The sequence below is a fragment of the Gopherus flavomarginatus genome, chromosome 8 (assembly GCF_025201925.1).
Source record: "Gopherus flavomarginatus isolate rGopFla2 chromosome 8, rGopFla2.mat.asm, whole genome shotgun sequence".
NCBI classification, from domain to species: Eukaryota; Metazoa; Chordata; order Testudines; family Testudinidae; genus Gopherus; species Gopherus flavomarginatus.
The window spans coordinates 27,936,912-27,960,145 of NC_066624.1; the positions used below are offsets into that span (position 1 = coordinate 27,936,912).

At 41.4% G+C, this 23,234-nt stretch overlaps 2 protein-coding genes and 2 long non-coding RNA genes across 10 annotated transcripts in view; 3 read left to right on the forward strand and 1 right to left on the reverse strand.

Moving 5' to 3' along the window:
* SH3BGRL (SH3 domain binding glutamate rich protein like) overlaps nucleotides 1-6,645 on the forward strand; it is a 63,584-nt gene extending 56,939 nt beyond the window's left edge. The window contains exon 4 of the mRNA XM_050965116.1: nucleotides 1,660-6,645. Within this exon, the coding sequence (XP_050821073.1) occupies nucleotides 1,660-1,692 (33 nt within the window). The 3' untranslated portion in view covers nucleotides 1,693-6,645. The remainder of the gene's footprint in view (nucleotides 1-1,659) is intronic.
* A 7,463-nt stretch (nucleotides 6,646-14,108) lies between these two features.
* On the reverse strand, nucleotides 14,109-15,255 carry LOC127056819 (uncharacterized). 6 transcript variants are annotated; one of them, XR_007775923.1, is made up of 4 exons: nucleotides 15,135-15,198; nucleotides 15,023-15,079; nucleotides 14,630-14,965; nucleotides 14,109-14,189 (listed from the first exon to the last, which is right to left on the reverse strand). It is a non-coding gene; the product is annotated as an uncharacterized LOC127056819 (long non-coding RNA). The 6 variants fall into 6 exon arrangements; XR_007775924.1 differs by having other exon boundaries at nucleotides 14,157-14,244; nucleotides 14,687-14,965; XR_007775919.1 differs by having other exon boundaries at nucleotides 14,170-14,244.
* Nucleotides 14,127-15,204, forward strand: LOC127056821 (uncharacterized). Its single transcript, XR_007775926.1, has 3 exons — nucleotides 14,127-14,217; nucleotides 14,994-15,050; nucleotides 15,108-15,204. It is a non-coding gene; the product is annotated as an uncharacterized LOC127056821 (long non-coding RNA).
* Nucleotides 15,256-15,754: 499 nt separating the features above from the next.
* LOC127056807 (TLR adapter interacting with SLC15A4 on the lysosome-like) overlaps nucleotides 15,755-23,234 on the forward strand; it is an 81,828-nt gene continuing 74,348 nt past the window's right edge. Inside the window, exon 1 of one of the 2 annotated variants that reach the window (XM_050965105.1) lies at nucleotides 15,755-16,633. The gene's annotated coding sequence lies outside the window, so the exon portion shown is untranslated. Of the gene's footprint in view, nucleotides 16,634-21,696; nucleotides 23,229-23,234 lie in introns of those variants that run through there. The other variant, XM_050965106.1, reaches the window with a different exon arrangement.

The following is a 23,234-nucleotide window of genomic DNA, read 5'->3' on the forward strand; positions in this document are numbered from 1 at the left end:
AGTAATCCTAACACAGAAAATTAACCTTTCTCTCCCCCTTCCCTCCTTTCTCCCCACCAATTCGCTGGTGGATCCAGACCCAGTCCCCTGGGGTCTCACCAGAATAAAAAAAAAAATCAGGTTCTTAAACAAGAAAAGCTTTTAATTAAAGAAAGAAAGAACAGTAAAAAATTATCTTTGTAAATTTAAGATGGAATATGTTACAGGGTCTTTCAGCTATAGACACTGGGAATACCCTTCCAGCCTAAGTATACAAGTACAAATAAAAATCCTTCCAGCCAAATACACATTTGCAAATAAAGAAAACAAACATAAGCCTAACTTGCCTTATCTACCTAGTACTCACTATTCTGGACATATAAGAGACTGTATCAGAGAGATTGGAGAGAAACCTGGTTGCACGTCTGGGCCCTCCGAGCCCCCAGAATGAACAACAACCAAAATCTAACAGCGCACACAAAAACTTCCCTCCCTCAAGGTTTGAAAGTATCCTGTCCCCTGATTAGTCCTGTGGTCAGGTGACAGCCAGGCTCACTGATCTTGTTAACCCTTTACAGGCAAAAGAGATATGAAGTACTTCTGTTCTATTAACTCTTATTTATCTGTTTATGACAGCTCCCATTTAAGCACCAAAATAAATGGCCAGATTTTAAAAAAAGCTCAGCACATTGTGTGATGATCTCTTTTTGAAAATCTGGCCATAAGTACCACAGTGGAAGATGCTGAGTGCTGAGCTCTTGGAAATCGCCCTTAGTGTGAAGAAACTTACAGTGGATCTAATTGGCATTAAATTTAATTAGATTTTAATCTTAATTTTTGTTAAGAAATAAAGAGGACAATAGCAAAAGTGACTTTGAGAAGAGTAAGTCTCCTTTTGCATTCCCTCCATTTTGTCAGTCTATTCTCTTTCCTTCTGAAAACTGAAGACCAGAAGGTCTGGGGTATTTTTTTGAACAGTTTCTTCTGAAAATTCTCATTACTAAGCAATTCTAGAGCTTAGTTGACATGTCTGTTACATTGTTTCTGTTATGACAAAGTTAATTAGCCACTTCTCACTGCATCATAATATTAATTTAGACAGTAAATTAAATCTCTCCAAGAACCTGTTTTATATTTCCATAGTGAAATTGCTTCATGCTTTTTTATACAAAGTTCCCCCCTCCCCCCATCTTACCTAGCAGTCATGCTTCAAAAAGTCTGTCATCCTCTAGGCTTTAACAATGTTTTAATCATTTTTTGTAGCATAATATGAATAATAAAAGAGAATATTAAATCTGATCTTTTACTTTTAACACACTGTTTGGATAGCAAACATGACCTGTCATGGTCTGGAAAACTTAGCAGCTAGTGGAGAGAACATGCATTCTTTGATTACACCTGCAACTCCCATTTGAATTCAGTGGAAGGATTTGAATTCAGTGGAAATGAGGATACTTAGCACTTTAGGGGAGTGGGCCCTTATCAATGAATGGCAGGACCTTGCCCCAGAGAAGTAAATGGGAGATCTTCATTTGACTTGAAGGCTCAGGGCAACTTGCTTTTTTGGCTATATATCATTGTAATTTTTTTATCATGTAGTACAGATGTCCACTTGTAACAAATATATACAGATTGCTACCTTTGATAAAGTACTTATTAATCCTTATTTTATTATTTCAGGAAGCTGAAGCACTGGCGAAGCAGCAAGCATGAATCTCAACTGCCTTAAATGTTCTGTAAAGGGAACTTCCACAGCTTTTTATAAAACAGAAAATTGTCTCTGCTTCAAGAAAAATAGATTTAATTTCTAACATTTTGATTGGTGCTTGCAGCATCCACGGTACATGAATATAAATTTGAACACGGTGAGTATGGGAACATTAGGGTAGAGAGCATGGAAGACACTATTGCAAAGTTAGAATCATAGGTAACTGAATCAATTAGAAATGGTTGATTTAAAGTGGTTTAAACTATGTCTGGGCAATTGCGTCCATTTTTGTAAACTTAAAGAAAACCTATTTTAGTACTAATTATGCAGATAAACTTACACCTAGAGATCCAGCTATTTAAACATAGTAGAAAACAAGCAACAACATAAAACCTTATCAAATAACTCTAGTGCCTGAATTGCCTCAAATGTTATTGAACAATACAAAAATACAGTAATTTCTCAATGTCTTTTTAAATTGTGGCTTAAAATGAAATTCGAAGTGTTGTGTAGCGTAGTAACCATTGTAATCGCTTATGGAAATTATGACACTTGTTATTTTGTAGAATGAAGATTTAAAATTGTAACACATTGTACAGATCTTAAAAAAAAAAAAAAAAGCATTGCCATATATTTCTCATTTAAGCGACCAATGTGGGCCTTTTCCACAAAAAAGAGATTGAGCAGTGGATAACATTTCCATTGGCACGTTCACCACGTAGCTCTCTAACCATGACTTGATTACGTGTCTGTGTGCTAGATTTAGTGCACTTCAGTGAAATACAGTATGGACTAATTCCTAGGCAGTATCACAAATAAGCCAAAATGGCCAGAAATGGCATTTCCTTACATGTGTAAGAGCTAAAGCCTTTAATGTAATATTCTACAAGGTCACATTGTTTATAGTTTTAGGCATTTGGTTGCACGTTCTAGTCGTTACTAGTTGCATATAGTAGTTTTTCATATGGGGAACTAAAAGTAAAAGTTTGAGTTGTAAAAAATATTGTAATTGAGTGTGGGGGGTTTCTTTCAAGTTTTAAAAGTTGATTTGTATTGCCATGGAATTAGTGAATCCAATTAAAGAACAGCATTCTGTATACGTGAATTCACCAAGTGCAATATTAACCCATTCCATGCCTTAGGTATACATCAGATATTTGGCAAAGGGGAATTCACATAGCCTGCATATTATAGCCATCCCCTGGAAAATCATGAAGACTGATTTAAAATCCTAATTATAGGTGCACTTGAAGTGGTAAGGAGTAGTTTTAAAATTTACATGTGTGATTTTTAAATATCTTGCTCAGTATAAACCACTCTTCCTTCCAGAATGCATTGACACCATAAACAGTGATATGTAGCCTTTACTGTAGTTGCAGGGGCATTCTACAAGCACAGCACACAAATTTTATTTTCATCTGCTTTATAACAACATAGAATAAGGTGGTAAAATCAGCAAAAGACTTATAGAGGTTTTATGCCGCTTGCAAACTGTAGCATATCATGGCCATGCAGTTACTTATATTGATGCAATAAAAGTTATGCAGTGCGTTAAAATGCTTCCTGAGACATTTATAATTCTAAGATCCAAAATTAGTGATAGGATAGAAGTAAAGACTTAATTATACTCTACAACAGAATAATTAAATATTTTCCTATTGCCAACATATTTCTTTTGGGCTCTGCATTTCCCCAGGTGCCAGAAGTGTGTTCATCAACACCTAAATAAGTAGCAGAGAAATGTTTTTCCTTGCACAGTTGTGAGAGCAGTCTGGCTCCCACACAAGTCAATGGCAAAATTCCCATAGATTTTAGCATGAGCAGGACTCCACCTGTAATGCTGTTTGGAACCTGGCTAGTTACATTAGCATTTAGTCCATGTTTTTCTAATTTTGAGCCTGGGAATAGATATTTTGTAGTTTCTGCTTGCAGATGCCTGACCCTTGTCCCTGTGTATATGAAAGAAGGACAGTTAAATGTTGCCTAATCTTCAGGATGAACCAACCCATAGCATGTTTTGTGCTTTCTCTCTAGAAGGCTTACTATTAATTGCTGGGGAGGGGAGAAGACTATTGTTGGAGTTTTTATTTTTGTTGTTTTAAATCAAGTATCTGCCTTTCATGATTCAGCATGATTTAGTCTTTCTATATAAGAAAGTATCTCTTCTATCACTAGACGAGTTTGAGGAAATGAATAAGAATATTGAAAGGAGTTTTGTGAAGAAAATGGAATTTGACACACAGCTTGCTATACTCCTGCTGATTCACTGTGTTTCCTGTGTAAACAAAATGTGGCATTACTTTTTGAGAATTGCATCCATTATTTGAAGAAGCTATAACTGAAAATTATTGCCAAATTTTGTCAGCTCAGTGACACAAAACATTCTGGAACAAGGTCATCTCTATTTCTGATCTTTGAGAAAGTTGCCAAGTTTTAAGAAAGCAATGTCAGTTCCCCCTTCCAGGCCCTCCTCTTTGCCAGATGGTAACACTCAAATTGCATCTGCATTCCTGAGGAAGCAGTGTGAAGACAAGAACTGGCTTATTTCTTCTGGTGTCTGGGACACAAAGCATGAACACAAACTGAAAAATACCTAAGTGGTCTGTTCTTGTTTTGGCCTACATGTAGAACTCTCATTAGTATTAATGTAGATTTCATGCATGTGTTTAGGAGTGACAGAGGTGAGAATATACCTGTGTGGTGTTTTCAACACATTGGTTCTGTGGTTCACGTTACTATGTTTTTATGTTAGTTATGGATGTTGCATCTTAAGAACTTGTTCATTTCTTCCTGCCCTTTTTTTCTATATAGAAGTAAGGTGATGAGGCATCAGGCTCTTTCTTTCTTACTAATTATTGATGTATCATTCCAATAAAATTGTTTTAGAATGTTTTCTCATTATATTAGTTTGATTTTTGTTAGGCGTTTTTGGCTTGGTATTTTCAGTGTTGGAAAGGATCCTATTCGGTTAGCTTGCAAAGCAAATCTGAGTATATTCTACCAAAAGACTTGCTTTAAAATTTCAGTATATGTAGCAGCCACAAAATTAATGTAGTGAATATCTCCCCCCCCCATTACTATTAATTCATATCAATAGTTTCATGCCCTGTTGCTGGAATTAAGATTATTAGTCTCATCAATGTATCCACACCACTTAAATGATCATTGTTAGAAAATGTATGTCAAATACAGTTTCTACCCCACATCTACACTCCCTCCCCAAACTAACGTTGAACCTAATTGATCTAGATCAATGGTTCTCAACCAGGGGTACGTGTACCCCGCGAGGTACACAGATTTTCCAGGGGGGTACATCAGCTCATCTAGATATTTGCTAGGTTTTACAACAGGCTATATAAAAAGCACTAGCAAAGTCAGTACAAACTAAAATTTCATACAGTGACTTGTTTATACTGCTCTGTATATTTAAATATAAGCACAATATTTATATTCCAATTGATTTATTAATTATATGGTAAAAATGAGAGTCAGCAATGTTTCAGTAATAGTGTGCTGTTACACTTCTGTATTTTTATGTCTGATTTTGTAAGCAAGTAGTTTTTAAGTGAGGTGAAACTTGGGGGGTACGCAAGACAAATCAGACTCCTGAAAGGGAGACAGTAGTCTGGAAAGGTTGAGCGCCACTGATCTAGAGTGTGTGGATAGGTCAACCAGGTTCAGCGCCTTTTGTAGTAAAGCTTGTTAGACAACCTAGCCTTCTTTGCTACAGTGGATATTGAACTTGGTTGAACCTGTCTATAATAGAGTGGGACATGTTCATACTGGTTGCAGAAGGGACAGTGGGTCACATGTTTGATATTACATTAAACTAAAACATAGTTCATTTTTGTAATGTGGCGATTGCTGCAGTGATACTAAGTAGGTGGGGCAGAAATCTAACATTCACCTTTATTTAGAGGTTCTATATTTTATATCAGCTCTGTATGATGATAAAATTTGTCTTGGGGCCCAGTCCTGCTGTCTTTATACCTGTGAAAGTCATGTTGAGTTCAATGGCAGTTTTGAGTTTGAATCTGACAAGATCAGGCTATATAGATGCAGCTTCAGAATGAAGTTCCCTGGTAAAATAATCCTCCTTCAGCAGATTAAGAAACAACATATTAAGGGCCTGGTCCTTCAATCCTTACTTATGTGAGTAACCCTGACTGATAAAAGAGCGCTAATAGAAGTGAGGATTTCCAGGATTGAGTCCTAACTCACTGCAGTTCTAATATCTGGTATGGCTGGTTGATTCAGTAGCCAAATGATAGTTCTCAGAGGGTCTATGTGCTTTGCGTGTTCAGTTATTAAACCAGCTAGCAATCTTCCTACTAGATGCTATAGAAGCACTAAAACTGAATTTCCAACCATAAATTGTACTGTGCATTGTCACCAGAATTCCAAACTATATTCATATGTTTTTTCAGTTGAACTATTATTTGTATGTGTGTGTGTTTAGGTTTTTAAAGAATGTTTTTGAATGAGGAAAGGGCATATTTACTTACCTATTTATAGGATGAACTTTTTTCTTGTTTCTAAAACAGAATAAAGCAGAACTGGGAGCAGTTATCACAGTTACTGTCATGTCTCTGAATAGTGTCTTGGTTCTGTTGCATCTTCCACTCTCACTTGACATTATTTGGTATTTTAATAAGTGGTCCATAATGTCATTTAGGAACAGTGTCTTTTGTGGTCTCTCATCACAAGGAATCCCATTTGCTTTTGCCTTATATGTTTCACTTGTATAACACATATTCATTTCATGTTTTGTTTACTGTTTTAAAAATTTAGTCTTAAAAGCAAAGAATATTGTTACTCAGAAATGCAAAGCTCTTCAATAAAAAAATGAATTCCAAAAATCTGCAATAAAAACTGCATGTCTGCATTTAATGTTTACTTTACTTGCTGTTTCAGGTTACAGTGGTGTGCACTGTAATAATAAATTTTTACTATACACAGTTTTGTTCATTTTTTTAATTTTTTCCATATTCTTTCCATCTTATCTTATCCTGTATATTTTGTTGTTGAAGCATTTCAGTGTCATGTACTCATTACTCGTTATTTGGAAATATACTGGGAACTGGAATGCCTCTGCTGTATGTATTGCTAATTTAATCCATGTTTAACTTGGACATAGAGGAGTTCTCGCTAGCAATTTATTAGGGGTTATGAATTTTGTGGCTATGGTTTCACTGCAGAGATAACTTGAGTTATCTACACTCAAGTTACTTCTCTCAGGTTAGTCTACTTTGAGTGAAAGTGGTCACTGCAAAATAATAGTTTAGCTGCTGTGTCCAGACTGGTACTGCAGTCCCTCGGGTGTGGCACTAAGACTTCTGGGGGAATATCCCAGAATCTTTCAGTAAACTGAGCTGGTCTATGAATACTTTCCCAGTGAAATGTGGGAGAACTTGTCATTTGTGGGAAAGCATTGGAGGACTAGTAGCATTCCAGTGGAAGCAGCCTGTATCCACACTGTTGTTATACAATATAATGCTGCCTGCTTCTGTAACTTTCTCTCCATGCATCTGAGGAAGTGGGTTTTTTACCCATGAAAGCGTATGCCCAAATAAATGTTAGTCTTTAAAGTGCCACTGAACTCCCTGTTGTTTTTGTGGATACACCTGTTAGCCTTTTCTGCAACTGCATCATATTGACTCAGTTGGTGATCCACTATAGCTCCCAGATCCTTTTCAGCAGTACTATCACCTAGTCAATTATTCTCAGTTTTGTAGTTATGCATTTGATTTTTCCTTCCCTAAGTGCACAGTGCTTCACTTGTCTTTACTGATTTCCATCTTCTTGATTTCAGATCAATTTTCCAAAATGTCCTTGACAAATTGGATTAGTTCTCTCGTCCAAAGTGCTTGCAACCTCTTCCCTGCTTGGTGTCATCCACAGATTTTATAAGTATACTTTCCACTTTACTATCCAAGACATTAATGAAAATATTGAACTGTGCTGGACCTAGGACTGACCCACATGAGGTCACAGTAGATAGGTCCTCCCAGTTTGACAGCAAACCACTGATAACTACTCTCTGAGTATGGTCTTTCAACCAGCTGTGCACCCACCTTATAGTAATTTAATCTAGACCACATTTCCCTAGTTTGTTTGAGAATGTCGTGGGATTGCATCAAAAGCTTTCTCCCCACCCCCATCCAGTGGGATAATACCTCTGACAAAGAAGGAAATTAGGTTGGTTTGGCATGATTTGCTTATGCTAGCTTTTCCTTATAATTCATAATGCTGTTCCCTAATTTAAGGGGAGACCTGGAAAGAGAGGAAAAAGTAGGTTTCGCCCTTTTTTTGGGCTTAAGATAAATATATATAGAGAGACACATTCATTTTTGTTTGTTTCAGCATTAGTACCCTGACACTCTGTGGATGAATGGACAACTATGGTTTGACATAAATACCAAAGAAATTAAATCTGATTAATTGAGAGGGGAAGTGATTTTTATTCAGATTTATTTAAAGCCCCTTTAACACCTCTTTAACTAAAACACTTAATGGAAAGGCTCTTTGTAAGGATTCAACACCATGCCTGTTAAACTTAGTTCCACTACAGCTGGCTCTGCATTATGGCCTCATGCCCACACCCCTTTCAAATTTGAGATAGTCACAGGTTTGATTCTGCTGTGATCCACAAAACTCCTGACGAACCCAGCAGGCACTTAAACTCACGGGACTACAGAGTCATTCTCTCTCTCTCTCTCTCTCTCTCTCTCTCTCTCTCTCTGTGGTCCAATGACTGTTCCACTGTGGATATATACTTAAAAGTGGCAAAGAATCCTGTGGCACCTTATAGACTAACAGATGTTTTGGAGCATGAGCTTTTGTGGGTGAATACCCACTTCCTCAGATGCATGTAGTGGAAATTTCCAGGGGAGGTAGTTCAATCAGGGAGGATGAGGCCCTGTTCTAGCAGTTGAGGTGTGAAAACCAAGGGAGGAGAAACTGGTTTTGTAATTGGCAAGCCATTCACAGTCTTTGTTTAATCCTGAGCTGATGGTGTCAAATTTGCAGATGAACTGAAGCTCAGCAGTTTCTCTTTGAAGTCTGGTCCTGAAGTTTTTTTGCTGCAGGATGGCCACCTTAAGGTCTGCTATAGTGTGGCCAGGGAGGTTGGAGTGTTCTCCTACAGGTTTTTGTATATTACCATTCCTAATATCTGATTTGTGTCCATTTATCCTTTTTCATAGTGACTGTCCAGTCTGGCCGATGTACATAGCAGAGGGGCATTGCTGGCATATGATGGCGTATATTACATTGGTGGAGGTGCAGGTGAATGAACCGGTGATGGTGTGGCTGATCTGGTTAGGTCCTATGATGGTGTCGCTGGTGTAGATATGTGGGCAGAGTTGGCATCGAGGTTTGTTGCATGGATTGGTTCCTGAGCTAGAGTTACTATGCTGCAGTGTGCAGTTGCTGATGAGAATATGTTTCAGGTTGGCAGGCTGCCTGTGGGCAAGGCCTAGCCTGCCACCCAAGGCCTGTGAAAGTGTGGAATCATTGTCCTGGATGGGTTGTAGATCCCTGATGATGCGTTGGAGAGGTTTTAGCTGGGGACTGTATGTGATGGCCAGTGGAGTCCTGTTGGTTTCTTTCTTGGGTTTGTCTTGCAGTAGGAGGCTTCTAGGTACACGTCTGACTCTGTTGATCTGTTTTCTTATTTCCTCGTGCGGGTATTGTAGTTTTGAGAATGCTTGGTGGAGATTTTGTAGGTGTTGGTCTCTGTCTGAGGGGTTAGAGCAGATGCAGTTGTACCTCAGTGCTTGGCTGTAGACAATGGATCGTGTGATGTGCCCGGGATGGAAGCTGGAGGCATGAAGGTAGGCATAGTGGTCCGTAGGTTTTCGGTATAGGGTGGTGGTAATGTGACCATCACTTATTTTATATGTGACCGCTATGCCTACCTTCATGCCTCCAGCTTCCATCCCGGGCACATCACACGATCCATTATCTACAGCCAAGCACTGAGGTACAACCGCATCTGCTCTAACCCCTCAGACAGAGACCAGCACCTATAAAATCTCCACCAAGCATTCTCAAAACTACAATACCCGCACAAGGAAATAAGGAAACAGATCAACAGAGCCAGACGTCTACCCAGAAGCCTCCTACTGCAAGACAAACCCAAGAAAGAAACCAACAGGACTCCACTGGCCATCACATACAGTCCCCAGCTAAAACCTCTCCAACGCATCATCAGGGATCTACAACCCATCCTGGACAATGATCCCACACTTTCACAGGCCTTGGGTGGCATGCCAGTCCTTGCCCACAGGCAGCCTGCCAACCTGAAACATATTCTCACCAGCAACTGCACACTGCAGCATAGTAACTCTAGCTCAGGAACCAATCCATGCAACAAACCTCGATGCCAACTCTGCCCACATATCTACACCAGTGACACCATCACAGGACCTAACCAGATCAGCCACACCATCACCGGTTCATTCACCTGCACCTCCACCAATGTAATATACGCTATCATATGCCAGCAATGCCCCTCTGCTATGTACATCGGCCAAACTGGACAGTCGGTATGAAAAAGGATAAATGGACACAAATCAGATATTAGGAATGGCAATATACAAAAACCTGTAGGAGAACACTTCAACCTCCCTGGCCGCACTATAGCAGACCTTAAGGTGGCCATCCTGCAGCAAAAAAACTTCAGGACCAGACTTCAAAGAGAAACTGCTGAGCTTCAGTTCATCTGCAAATTTGACACCATCAGCTCAGGATTAAACAAAGACTGTGAATGGCTTGCCAATTACAAAACCAGTTTCTCCTCCCTTGGTTTTCACACCTCAACTGCTAGAACAGGGCCTCATCCTCCCTGATTGAACTACCTCATTATCTCTAGCTTGCCTGCATATATATATGCCTGCATATATATATATATACCTGCCCCTGGAAATTTCCACTACATGCAGCTGAGGAAGTGGGTATTCACCCACGAAAGCTCATGCTCCAAAACGTCTGTTAGTCTATAAGGTGCCACAGGATTCTTTGCTGCTTTTACAGATTCAGACTAACACAGCTACCCCTCTGATACTTTATATATACTTAAATAGTCACTGGACCAGACAGCAAGTGTGGGAGGAGAGAATGACTTTGTGGTCTAGTGATTACGGCACATACATGGGAGGTAGGAGACCCCTGCTCCAATCACTCATCATCTATCCACAGTGGAACAGCTTCAACTAGTGAGACTAATGTTTTCCAGGAAAGGGAATATATAGAATATGAAAGTAATTCTATGTGTCGTAACAGTAGGATGCAGTATTGTCCCACAGTGAAAGAAAGATGATATGAGGTAGTACGATCAATAGAAAAGAATTACAGTTAAACCAAAAATGATTAATAATTACTATACTCATTGCCTTTTATTGAATGTCCCACATAAATAAAACTGCTCAATGAATATAACAATATAATCTTTCTAGGTATGATGTATTAGAGAAAAAGCTTGCCTCATGCCAGAGGCCTAAAGAAGATATGTATGAACTACTTTGTTTAATAAAAGACCTCTAAGAAACATGGAAAATGTAAGTTGGCTTTCAGAACAAAAGAGGTTTAGAAGCCTTTAGGACATCTATCTTCTAGTTGGGTTGAAAAACTGCTTTTGAATGGTACAATGTGTAGTCTATCAAAGAGGACATGAATCTGCTGTACTTTAATATTAAAACACAAAAATACATAAGATTTATTTACCCTGAATAATGAACAAAACAATAAATAAATATATTTAGTAGATTTGGTTCCTGAAGCATTGCTGGAGTTCAGATCTGGATACACCCATTAGACAGCAATTTCCTCTCTTGCAGGCTTGTCTATTGCTGCCATCTTCAGAAACTTCCGAACTTCTTCATTTTCAGTTGCTTCATATAACATCTCAAAGTCCTAAAAGAAATGCAAACCTATGTGCTAATGGCATTAAATCCCAATTCTGTTTTCATAAAACCTGATATGTATGTGCACTTCCCCAGCAGTAACACCTGCACGCACTACCCTCTGGCAACATTGTTTTTGTCTTGCACAAACAACATTCTAACATATTCCAATTCATAATTGTGATATGAAGATTTTAAAAAATGTGACTATCTGCATTTAGTGCACACACAAATACCTAATGCCAAATCCATGGTCAGAAAATACTAGCCATCTCCTTATTCCCAACAAATTACAAGATAACGAAGGGAATGTAACTTTAGGACTGACAATTAACAGGGCCATGTCCATGTTAAAAGCCTACCACAGAAAAAACATACTACAATTTGTTTTGTATAACATCTTTCATACAGCGGTATCGCTAAATACTTCAGGCCAAGTCTTTCCTCTGTTACAATTGTGTAACTCCTGATGAACAGAGTTGGAGTTTCACCCACCTAAATAATGGTGGAATTCAGCTTCTGTGGCTTACTCTTGTTTCTGATTGTACAAGAAGGAAAAAGCATGCAGAGAGCCACGAAGGCCTTGTCTACACTGGAATTTAGTCATTGATATAGATTCACTGATACGAACCTCTAGTGAGACTTGCACTGCGGAAACTTACCCTGTCTATAACTTGGTAAAATGTATTTGCAGAAATCATTTACACTAGTGTTTTGCATCAGTGCAGCCACACTGGTGCCTAATCCAACTGTAGACCAGACCCAAAGCTAGCACAAGCAACCTTGTATGTGATGTAACTGGCCAGAAAGAAGCCCAATTAATATTCTCAGGCATGCACTATGGCTTAAGGGATTTGGTCTGCTGAAAAATGACATTGCTAACAACTCCTCCAGAACTCCTTGTGAACAAGTTTTTCTCAGTAGTATCTGTGCTGCCCTTCACCGTGCTGGCTGGATGAGGCAGTATTCAGTCTCTAAAACGTATGGTCATAAAAAGTTTGTCTTTTTAAAATACTGTTATTGTATTGATCTGATAGCTGAAGTGAGTTAGCATGCAAAATTCATTCAAGGCATGCAACATTCTCCACAAACATACTTATTGTATACCTTATTGTTTAAAAACAAAATCTAGATTTTTTTTTTCTTACTCCACAGTAGTCATCACCATTGAATATCTGAGGAGGTACTGCAGTAGGATTACCAGCCTTTGCCCTCATCTCTTGAAGCAGATGTTCACTGATGGATACATCTATTAACTCGTACTTTGTTTTGTTAATGTCCAAAATTCGAGTAACTTCTGCCTGTTTCTGCTTCACCTAGATGAAAAAGACAAATTTTAAAAAAGGACTATTATTCCTGTTAACAGCCCTAATTGTTTTTTTTTTTAATAACCCCCTCACACTAAAATAGTCTACCTAAATAGCTAATCAAAAATAAGTTAGGAAAGCTCATGTTGCCGGCACAGAGTGCCTGAGGGGGCAACAGCGGGGTCTGTTGCCCGGTGTGCTCTGTGCCAATAAACACACCAGAGTGGAGAAGCAACCAAGTTTATCTGAGATCTCAAAGCGGTGCAAGGAGACTAATGCCTCAGATCAAGCACACTGAAACAAGCCGGTTTTCCCTTATATACCCCAGTTGTGTACTACAAAACTTTTTCTTGCTGACTAGCTTATCCCCTACTCCCCCTCCCTCCTCCATCCAGCTGCAGCGTTTCTTCTCACTCAATCTATTGTCTCCCCCTTCCTCCCCCTGCCCCCTTCTGTTACAGACATGTATGCTGTATCTAAAAGCGACCTTGAGCTAGGTTCAGCCTAGCCTTAGTTTACTACAATAGAGAACTAGTTGCTGACCCTACATTTTTTTGCAGCTGTTAGCACATTTTGTTATACGAAGTTTAATATGGAGGAGCTTTGGTTCACTTGGCCTAGAGCAGGGGGGTTTCATCGACACTCGTGGTCTTCCACCCTCCCGAGTTACCTAGGGCGCCTGCCCAGTGACACCAACACTCATGTGCAGTATATATTGCTCAGATTTTCCCTTTTAAGTTGTTTTATTCAGACTGGACCTTGGCACGCATGCTCCCACCTGCCAAAGATTTCTATCCAAATATTTTTAACAAAATTAGTTGAATATTTTCAGGTTTCAAGAATCATTTAAGAACCTGATGGGCGTCAGAGATCCCATCTCTTCATGGTAGGTGTGTGGTGGGGTGCAGCCTTTGTAGGTGGGAGGACCCTATTTCACTGCTCACCATGTGCGGGTGGGGAGTTAGGGTGGAGCTGCCCTATGTGGGTGCTGGAGCCACGCTTGAGGCTAGCAGTGATGGAAATTGGAAGGAGGCCCCTCTTGGTTCTGGTGGGTGAATGGCAAAGTACGTCTTGGTGCTGGTAGGTGAGTGGAGGTGCAGCCTCTCGTGTGGAACTGGGACCTTTCTTGGTGCTGGTAGGTGGGTGGAGGTGCGGCCTCGTGTGTGGAACTGGGACCTTTCTTGGTGCTGGTAGGTGGGTGGAGGTGCAGCCTCTCATGTGTGGAACTGGGACCTTTCTTGGTGCTGGTAGGTGGGTGGAGGTGCAGCCTCTCATGTGTGGAACTGGGACCTTTCTTGGTGCTGGTAGGTGGGTGGAGGTGCGGCCTCGTGTGTGGAACTGGGACCTTTCTTGGTTGTGGTAGGTGGGTGGACATGCAGCCTCTCGTGTGGAACTGGGACCTTTCTTGGTGCTGGTAGGTGGGAGGAGGTGCAGCCTCTCGTGTGGAACTGGGACCTTTCTTGGTGCTGGTAGGTGGGTGGACGTGCAGCCTCTCGTGTGGAACTGGGACCTTTCTTGGTGCTGGTAGGTGGGTGGAGGTGCAGCCTCTCGTGTGGAACTGGGACCTTTCTTGGTGCTGGTAGGTGGGAGGAGATGCAGCCTCGTGTGTGGAACTGGGACCTTTCTTGGTGCTGGTAGGTGGGAGGAGGTGCAGCCTCTCGTGTGGAACTGGGACCTTTCTTGGTTGTGGTAGGTGGGTGGACGTGCAGCCTCTCGTGTGGAACTGGGACCTTTCTTGGTGCTGGTAGGTGGGTGGAGGTGCAGCCTCTCATGTGTGGAACTGGGACCTTTCTTGGTGCTGGTAGGTGGGTGGAGGTGCGGCCTCGTGTGTGGAACTGGGACCTTTCTTGGTGCTGGTAGGTGGGTGGAGGTGCAGCCTCTCATGTGTGGAACTGGGACCTTTCTTGGTGCTGGTAGGTGGGTGGAGGTGCAGCCTCTCGTGTGTGGAACTGGGCCCTTTCTTGGTGCTGGTAGGTGGGTGGAGGTGCAGCCTCTCGTGTGGAACTGGGACCTTTCTTGGTGCTGGTAGGTGGGTGGAGGTGCAGCCTCTCGTGTGGAACTGGGACCTTTCTTGGTTGTGGTAGGTGGGAGGAGGTGCAGCCTCTCATGTGTGGGACTGGGACCTTTCTTGGTGCTGGTAGGTGGGTGGAGGTGCAGCCTCTCATGTGTGGAACTGGGACCTTTCTTGGTGCTGGTAGGTGAGTGGAGGTGCAGCCTCGTGTGTGGAACTGGGACCTTTCTTGGTGCTGGTAGGTGGGTGGAGGTGCGGCCTCGTGTGTGGAACTGGGACCTTTCTTGGTGGTGGAGGTGTAGCCCCCTGTGGGTGGAACTCAGGTCCCTGTGGTACTGGGGGGGAAGGGCTGGGCCCCAGGGTGTTAGGGGAGGGTTGCGGGCCCCAAGGGGGTGGTGCTGGGCCCCAGGGTGTTGGGGAAGGACGCTGAAGACCCGTGGGGGTAGCGCTGAGCCCCAGGGTGCTGGGGGCGGGGGCTGAAGCCCCGAGCGGGTGGCGCTGGGCCCCTGGGAGCTGGAGAAAGATGCGGCGGGGGGGGGGGGGAGCTTGCCCCGCTCACCTGCCTGGATCCGGTGACGCTGGTGTAATAGACCCTAATGGTGCCCATGGTGAGCGGGCCAAGGCGCTCCCTCCCCGCCCGGCCCCTCCTCACTCACACGCCGGCCGCCAGACGCCGTTGCTAAGGCAACGAACGGCTACCGGCTCGGGAGGGCCAGGCTCATCTCTTGCTTCTGATTGGCCACGCCTGGCTGTCAGTGAAAGACAGCCCCGCCCCCGTCTCCTGGCCTGCTGCTCAAGTCTGCGGGCTAGTGGTAGGATCGCGGTGGAATTCTGGGCGCGCGCGCGCACAAGAGAGAGCTCTGCTCTGCTCTGCTAGGCCTGGTTGGGCCGAAGGGGGGAGGAGCCGCTGTTACCGCCCGCCAGCGTAAAGCGGCAGCAACTCACCTCCCCTTGCAGCGCCCTGGTTTGGGGAGGGCCCACCTCCGAGCCAGCGGCCCGTAGCGCTGTCCGGTGTCTTCTGGGCTGCCAGCAGCTGCCTTCCCTGCCCGACCCAGCCACGCCTCCATGGCTATTGGGCTCGTGCTCCTGAGAATTGCGAGCTTCAAGGAAGGAAAGGGCTGCCCCCATTTCTAGCCCTGGCATTGTTGTGCCCCACCAGCAGGTGTGGCGCCCCCCTCAAGTCCTGCTGTGCACACCAGGGCCCCAGGGAGGAGCTGAACCCCTTCAGCCCCCCACTGCTCATGTCCCCATTCCCAGGCAAGAAGAGGGCAGCCCGAGATGTGACCCTACAATTCACAGGGCTACTGAGCCAGAGTGGGGCTCCTCTTGGGGCTCAGATTTCAGCAGCCCTTATCTGGGCCCATGTCTCACAGGTACAACATTGAGCCTGAAGATCTGTGACATCCCACAAACTCTCGGTGTCCCAGCAAAACCAGCCTGGGGATTTGTGAGACCCTATTTGTGTGTGTTTGTTTTTTTTTGTTTGTTTGTTTGTAAGACATATGGGAATGTCACACCAGCAAAAGAGGTTAGGCACTAAAGAGATCTGGGTTCCTTTCCCAGCTGTGCCCTGTGGACTTCAGAGCAAAATATCTGCTGACATAATGCCAGTGGCTTGTAATTGCTTCATCTTTGACTTTGGGCAATTTGTGTGACTTTCCCCCCATCTCTGAAATGGAGTAACAATGCCTGCCTCACAAGGAGTATTGTGAAACTTAATTTGGTAATGTGCTTTGAGATGCAAATGGAAGAGAGCTATTATAATTCAAAATGGTACTACCGTTGAAATCCAAATTAATTTGTGCCTGCTATATCTTTCTGATTTGCTACAGCTTATAAAAAGGGAAGAGACAAGTGGGTTTTGAAGAAGTATAAGAGTAAGCACTAAAGAAATTTGTCATTTTTATCTATGAAAAATGCAACTAGGCCCCAAAGGTAATGAACAATTGTGGGAGTTGAAACAATACAGTCAGTAGGTGGTGTAAGAGAGACATGACTGTAGCACAGCTAAAAATCTCAGGAGGAAAATGTAGTTATGTTTACACTACTGGAGCAGGAGGGGGTATCTGCATAGATTTATTTTATGAAAGTGATAGTTGTTTGTAGTAGTCATATTACTATCCTTGTAGAAGTAATGGACTCAGTTGTTCTTTTAAAACACAGCTCCATGGGGGGGTAGTGCAGAGGCATATAGCCTCCAGTGGAAATCCTGAAACAGTTGTGCCTCAGCTAGATGTGATGCCTCCAGGAGTGTAGAAGAAGTTTCACCAAAGCACAGTCCTTCAACAGGCTGTAGGGCAAGCTCCTATTCTGCATGTGGCCAGCTCAGCTGGGTTGTGTGAAGAGCACTGGGGTGTTGACAGATCACTACATTGGGGCACTAGGTCCCATATGGTAGTCTTCTCTCCATAGTCCGGTGGGCTTGAGAAATAAAGAGAGAAATTCCAGTGAGGAGCCAGCCCAGGGGCCAAAGAAACTGAAGCCACAGGTGTCATAAACAGGCATGAGCAGCACCAAGAAGATATTGCAGCTGGGGTGTGAGAGAGACACCTCCCTTCCGCCTAGCACCCTCTGGACCCAAGACTATGCAGAGGGAACTCCCTTTCCGGGGCCCATAATAAACACAAAGATTCTGATTGTTCCAGCCTGGCAAAAGAAAGGCTTCTTGCACCTTTCTGCTTTTCATGCAGAGGCATGTCAAGCCACAAGCCTGGTATGATTTAAGGCTCAATCTTGTTTCATTAGGGGAAAGGATCAGGCCCTTAGTGATTTTTATAGAAATGTGTGTGTTTGTTAATAACATATTTTCACAATAAACAGGTAAACAGAAAAGGCCTCACTGAGAAATTGGAACACATAGGTCAGGAACTGAGATGTATTTGAGGAATTGAAAGAGATTAGGGTTGCAAAAAAGACAGTGTTGCTGGCATGGGTTAAAGAGACAGATAGACCTACACCAACTAAGTTTGAATAAATCAGTGTAATCAATTTCTATTTCATATTCGTGTGTATATAAAAGATTAGTCTGAGCTGAGATATATTTTGATTTTTTGGAAAAGATTATGTTAAATCTCATCCTGAGCTGCTACTAATTATAATTTATTTTTAAGGCAATACCATAGGTGTGCATGGCACTTTACAAGAAAATAAAAATGGGAGGTCTCTGCCTCAAGTAGTTTACAATCTGAAAAAGTCATGATACTGCAGGAGATGACAATAAACAATGGGTGAAGTGAACGAGTCTCAACAGAGGAAGGTCATAAGATATGCCTGTTTTTACCTGTTCATCATCTTGGCATGGGACCAGATGGAAGGCTTCATTCTGTGTTTGCATTTTTCTTACCTGAGTTTCTATGGTCAGATATCTTCAGATATCTGTTTCCTTATAAATTCTGCTTAGCATTTTAGACTTGTAATTCAAAGACCTACACTAACACATTTATGTGACTTTATCACTGTTTACACTTCCACTTGTAATCTGCATTCACCTTCTCAGCTACCTTTGGTGTCTCCTTTACTACATTTTGTTAGTTTAAATATTGGGTCTTTGTGGAGGCTGACGCATTCCGGTGGAAAGATCTTCTTCCTCCCTCTTTGTGCTGCTGACTCCTTGGCACACTTTAATAGAAAGTTTAATTGTTATCCTCCAAATTATTATTTTACTTAATCTGGTTGTCTCTGTGTTATCCCTGAATTGCATGGCTCTAATTTATAAACAACAGTAGTGCAATTGACACTAATTTAGTAGTCTCAGTAGAGGAGCCCTGGAGTGAGTTGTATGGAATTTGAACTACCCATCTGCTCTCAGAGTTGATTCCTCCAGGTCAGGGTTGAGGCATATTAATGAAGATGGAGAAATGCTTAATTATTATCAGCACTGAATCTGTTGTGTAGAAAGAGAATTTCACTCACGATGATGTAGTGGAGGAAACAGTTATTTCAAATAACCTTTAAATATTAGATTATTTTTATGAGCTCAGTTGGACTCAGCGCTGTATTAAATCTGTTTCTTATATTCACTTAGAACACAGTATAGGTGTATAAGAGAATAAATAATACAGCAGAACGTATGCATTTCTGCTAGCTGGGGGCCAAGCGGTGGAGGTTCAACACAGAACACCTTCAAATCCACATGCAAGCAGTGCACATGACAGGTAGTGAAACTCTTCAGAGGAATTTAGAAAGAGGAAATGGACAAGTCACTGACAAAGGAACATGGTTGATTATTTGGGTCATGTAAATGCAGATTCACATAGTCAAAACTGGACTGTCTTTTTCTCCCCCTATATCCAGCAGTAGCTGGTAGTGGACAGATACAAGGATGCTAGGATTCTGGAACATATGTTGGAGAATTCTTTACCTTAGATGTGCTTTTTTGAAGATCATTTCCTCCCAAAGCACTTTTTCATGATAAGGGCCTATGAGTTATTGTAGTTACAATATAGTTTACATGCTCTGATTTTTGGAGCCTGGATTAATTTGGATTTTAATATTTGTAATGCATAATCCCATCTGTGTTAAAAATCCACAGCATAGGCCAGTTTCTCACATAACCAACTTCACTTTGCACAAGAGGAGAGCTGGAGTGTGTTTGGTTTAGCTATCTCTAATTTCATTCCAATAAATGTTTGCATACAAGTGCATTATTATTTTGTATCACCTCAAAGTTTGCTAGTTGCCTTATCAAATACACAAAAAGACATCGTCCTTTCCTAGAAGAGCTTAGGTGCTTGCTTCTAGTTTATTTTAATTCATAGTCAGGATACATTGTCAGTAGTACTTTACTACTGAGGAATCAGTAAATTGGTGGTTGTTACTGAAATGTAAAAATAGGGCATCACATTCACAATGTCCCACGTATTACACATCATTTGTGTTTCATTTGTATATTTTCCCTCCATCAGCGTATGGGTAGTACTCTGGTATTTAGTACTTGCAAGACAATTAAATTCTTATTATCTGCCAAAGAGAAGGAAACTTGACAAGGGAACCAACCAAAAACTCTTTCAGTGCCTGTGTATCTATTAACTAGTGCTTGAGAGTGTTGTACAATGTTAACAAACTGCTTTCCCACTTGGAAATCCACATGACTTGTCAGTCATATCAGCTGGTCACTGACTGATTTGAAAACCAAAACCACATTTGACTTCTGCAGTTCATGAGCTCTTGTTTGTTCTATACTTGGGACTAGTGGCATTTTATATTTTGCTCTGTACTAGCTCATTAGAAGGATTATCTTTTGTTAGTTTTTTTTGCACTTACCTGTGTAACCCACACACCTTCTGGGTATGGTGTTCTGTCCCATTTAGTGGCACCAACATATGAGAGAGAGGGAGAGAGAGAGAGAAAAAAAAAGAGTTAGTTTAGTTTAGTTACATGAATCTGCTAACAGCCAGCTGGTTTTTAGTTCATGCGGTAGAGGCTCATGCACTAAGCTCCAGAGGTCCCTGGTTCAGTCCCATCCACCGACAACCGGTGTCTGTCGGCGTTACACCCGATTAAACAGATCTCACAATATAATCTTAGTTCTGCAACTAAAGAAAGTACCACTGTGTTCTTGTAAAACAGCACTTTTTTAATTTAAAGAAAAGGGAAGTAACTAAGATAGTGAAGGATAGACATTTCCCAATTTGCTGTCTCATTTTTCTATATCTGGAGACTCCCTGTAATGTATGTCAATGGAAAAAAATGTGAGGAACTGAGGCACCCATGAGTTTATTAAATTTTAGTTTTGGAGAGTTTGCTATCCTGATTATGCCAAATGAATCTTTTGTGTACTTTAAGATACACAACATACTGCACAGTCCATTCCATGATAGGGCACTTGTCTGAAACGATAAATTAGCTTCATGTGTCCAATAATCCAGTTACAAATGGAAATGCTGCAGGAAGAAGAAGCCTTCTATTTTCCACAATAGGAACGGCATTTCCAAGAAAATTTGAAGTTATCAATTTAACACTTGGCTATTCAGTTTCATACAGCAAATTACAATCTCTGCCCCTGCTGAATCAAACCTAATGGAGAATTGTAAATTAATCCCCTGATTTTATATTTTCATTTTATCTACTGAAAAAGTTAGCAATATAAAATGGTAGAAAACAATACTGATTGCCTTGTCTACGTATAATATATTACAACATAATCCTGCAGGCTTCTTTGGGGCAGATATCTCAGAGGTAGCTGGGAGTTTTTACTGTGGGCCAGATTCTGATAACTTTACTCACATTCAATTTTAGTACTAGACTCAACAAATATTCCCAATGGGACTATTCATTGGGTAAGTTTCATAAATTGACATTCTTACTATTAGAATATATTAATTGTATTATGGTAGCACATTGGCGCCCCAGTCATGAAGCAAGACTCCATTTTGCTAGACCCTGTGCAAATGTAGAGCAAAAAGAAACTTTCTTAACCAAAAGAATTTGTAGTCTGAGTAGATTGTAGGGACTTGGGAAAAGATTGTCAAAGATATTTAGGCGTTTGAAGAAGCAGAAAAGTGCCTAGTGGGATTTTCAAAAGCATCTAACCTATTTAGGCCCTTATATCCTTAGAAGAACCCCTGTATTTTAAGAAATTAGTTCACCAAGTCCTTATGTGAAAAAGAGAAAACATATGCAATGTATCTTTAGTGATAGTGGATCTGTCAAGGGATCAGACAAATATCCATATATATTTAACTGTGTCCTTAATTTTATTCTTTAGGAGATGGGGCGAGAGTTTAATAATTAGGATCTTGGAACTTCACTATTGGCTTCTTTAGAATGTAAAGAAAAAACACGGATTTTTTTAAAACATTAATTCTGCATAGAATATTCTAGTTAGTATATTTTAACCCACTTAATATGCAAGCTATTATGATTATTTGATTGTCCATTTGATCTGCCTGATACCTTTTCATATGAACAGAGTCATGAGGGACTGACCTTCAGTAATGCTGAATAATCTCTGCTTGAACTGAAGTCACTAGGAACTGCAAGATCTCAGCACCTCTGAAAAATCTATCCTTGAAGCAATATGCTCTTGCCATCAGCAAGTGCAGGCCAACTTCTGAAAGTTCTCAGCTTTACTGCTCTTCATTGTAAATCCACATGCACAGCTTAGGCTGCCTATTATCATAGGATTTTTATTTTTCTTAAAGAAGGTACAATTATTAAAATAACAAAGAAACAATGTAAGGGGTCAGTGCCTCTTGCTGCCCCCACACGACAAATATTCACCCTTGAAGGTCTCTCAAATCACTCCAAAAAAAACCCTCTTTCAATGGGAAAACCTTGTTGGGGCTCTGTTATTGGCTTAGAATATTCCAGTCTGTCCCCACTGCACGTCTTAATATAAAGTCCTACAGGTTCAATTTAAATCGATCTCACATAACTTCTCATCAGCATCTGTCCAGATTCTTCCTAAGCCTCATGCTGCTCTCATTCTTGGTGCTAGAACATCAGATTCTCCCCCTTCCCAGTGTCCCCTGACTAATGAAGGGCTTACCCAGTCCTTACCATCCTGAGGTTAAGCCCTAGTCTCAAACAATTATAAACCACCCTGCCTGAATTTTTGTCTCCTCCAGGAGATTCTGGCAACCCTTTTCAGCTGCAGCTCCCTGTGCCTGAGCCTCTGCTCCTGTCAGCTCTGCCTTTTTAACCTCAGATGGGTCCTGTAAACGGACCCTCTCTTGTTGCAGCTTCCTCTTTATATACTGTGTTCTTAGCCCTTTCCCAGCTGAGACTAATAGCTCCAATTGAGTTAGTCCAGGTGTACTCAAATGGGCTGGATCAGCACCGCACTGAGAAGCAGCTACCTAGTTCCAGGGGATTGGTCCTGTTCCCTCTTAAAGGGACACATCCTATGACAAAAAGCTTCTACCAAGTGGTACAAAGTAATGAGTAAAAAGGGAAGGGTGCATCTCAGAGAAACATCAGCAATAGTGAAAGAAAAAATGATGAACAATCTTATCCTTTGTTAGATATTTCTTTGGGACCAGAATCCTCAGCTAGTGTAAATTGGTGTAAGTTTGTTGGTGTGTGGCTCTTGAAGTCTGATAGACAAGACACATTTTTAAACAGCCTTCAACCCAATCTGCAAGGCATCCCACAGAAATGATAGTATTTAAACATTTAACTATATGGTTGTAGTACAGATCAGATATTTAGATGTCTAAATGCTATAATATGTCATGGTAATTCATCAGAGTACAGAATTGGTCTGAAAATTTGGAGGCTAGTTTTAAAATTCAGCCTTTAATTTGAGCTGTCGTTGCTAGCCCATGAAGCTCACAATTATCCCCCACTCCTGACTTGGAGGAAAGAAAAATGAGAAGGTAAGA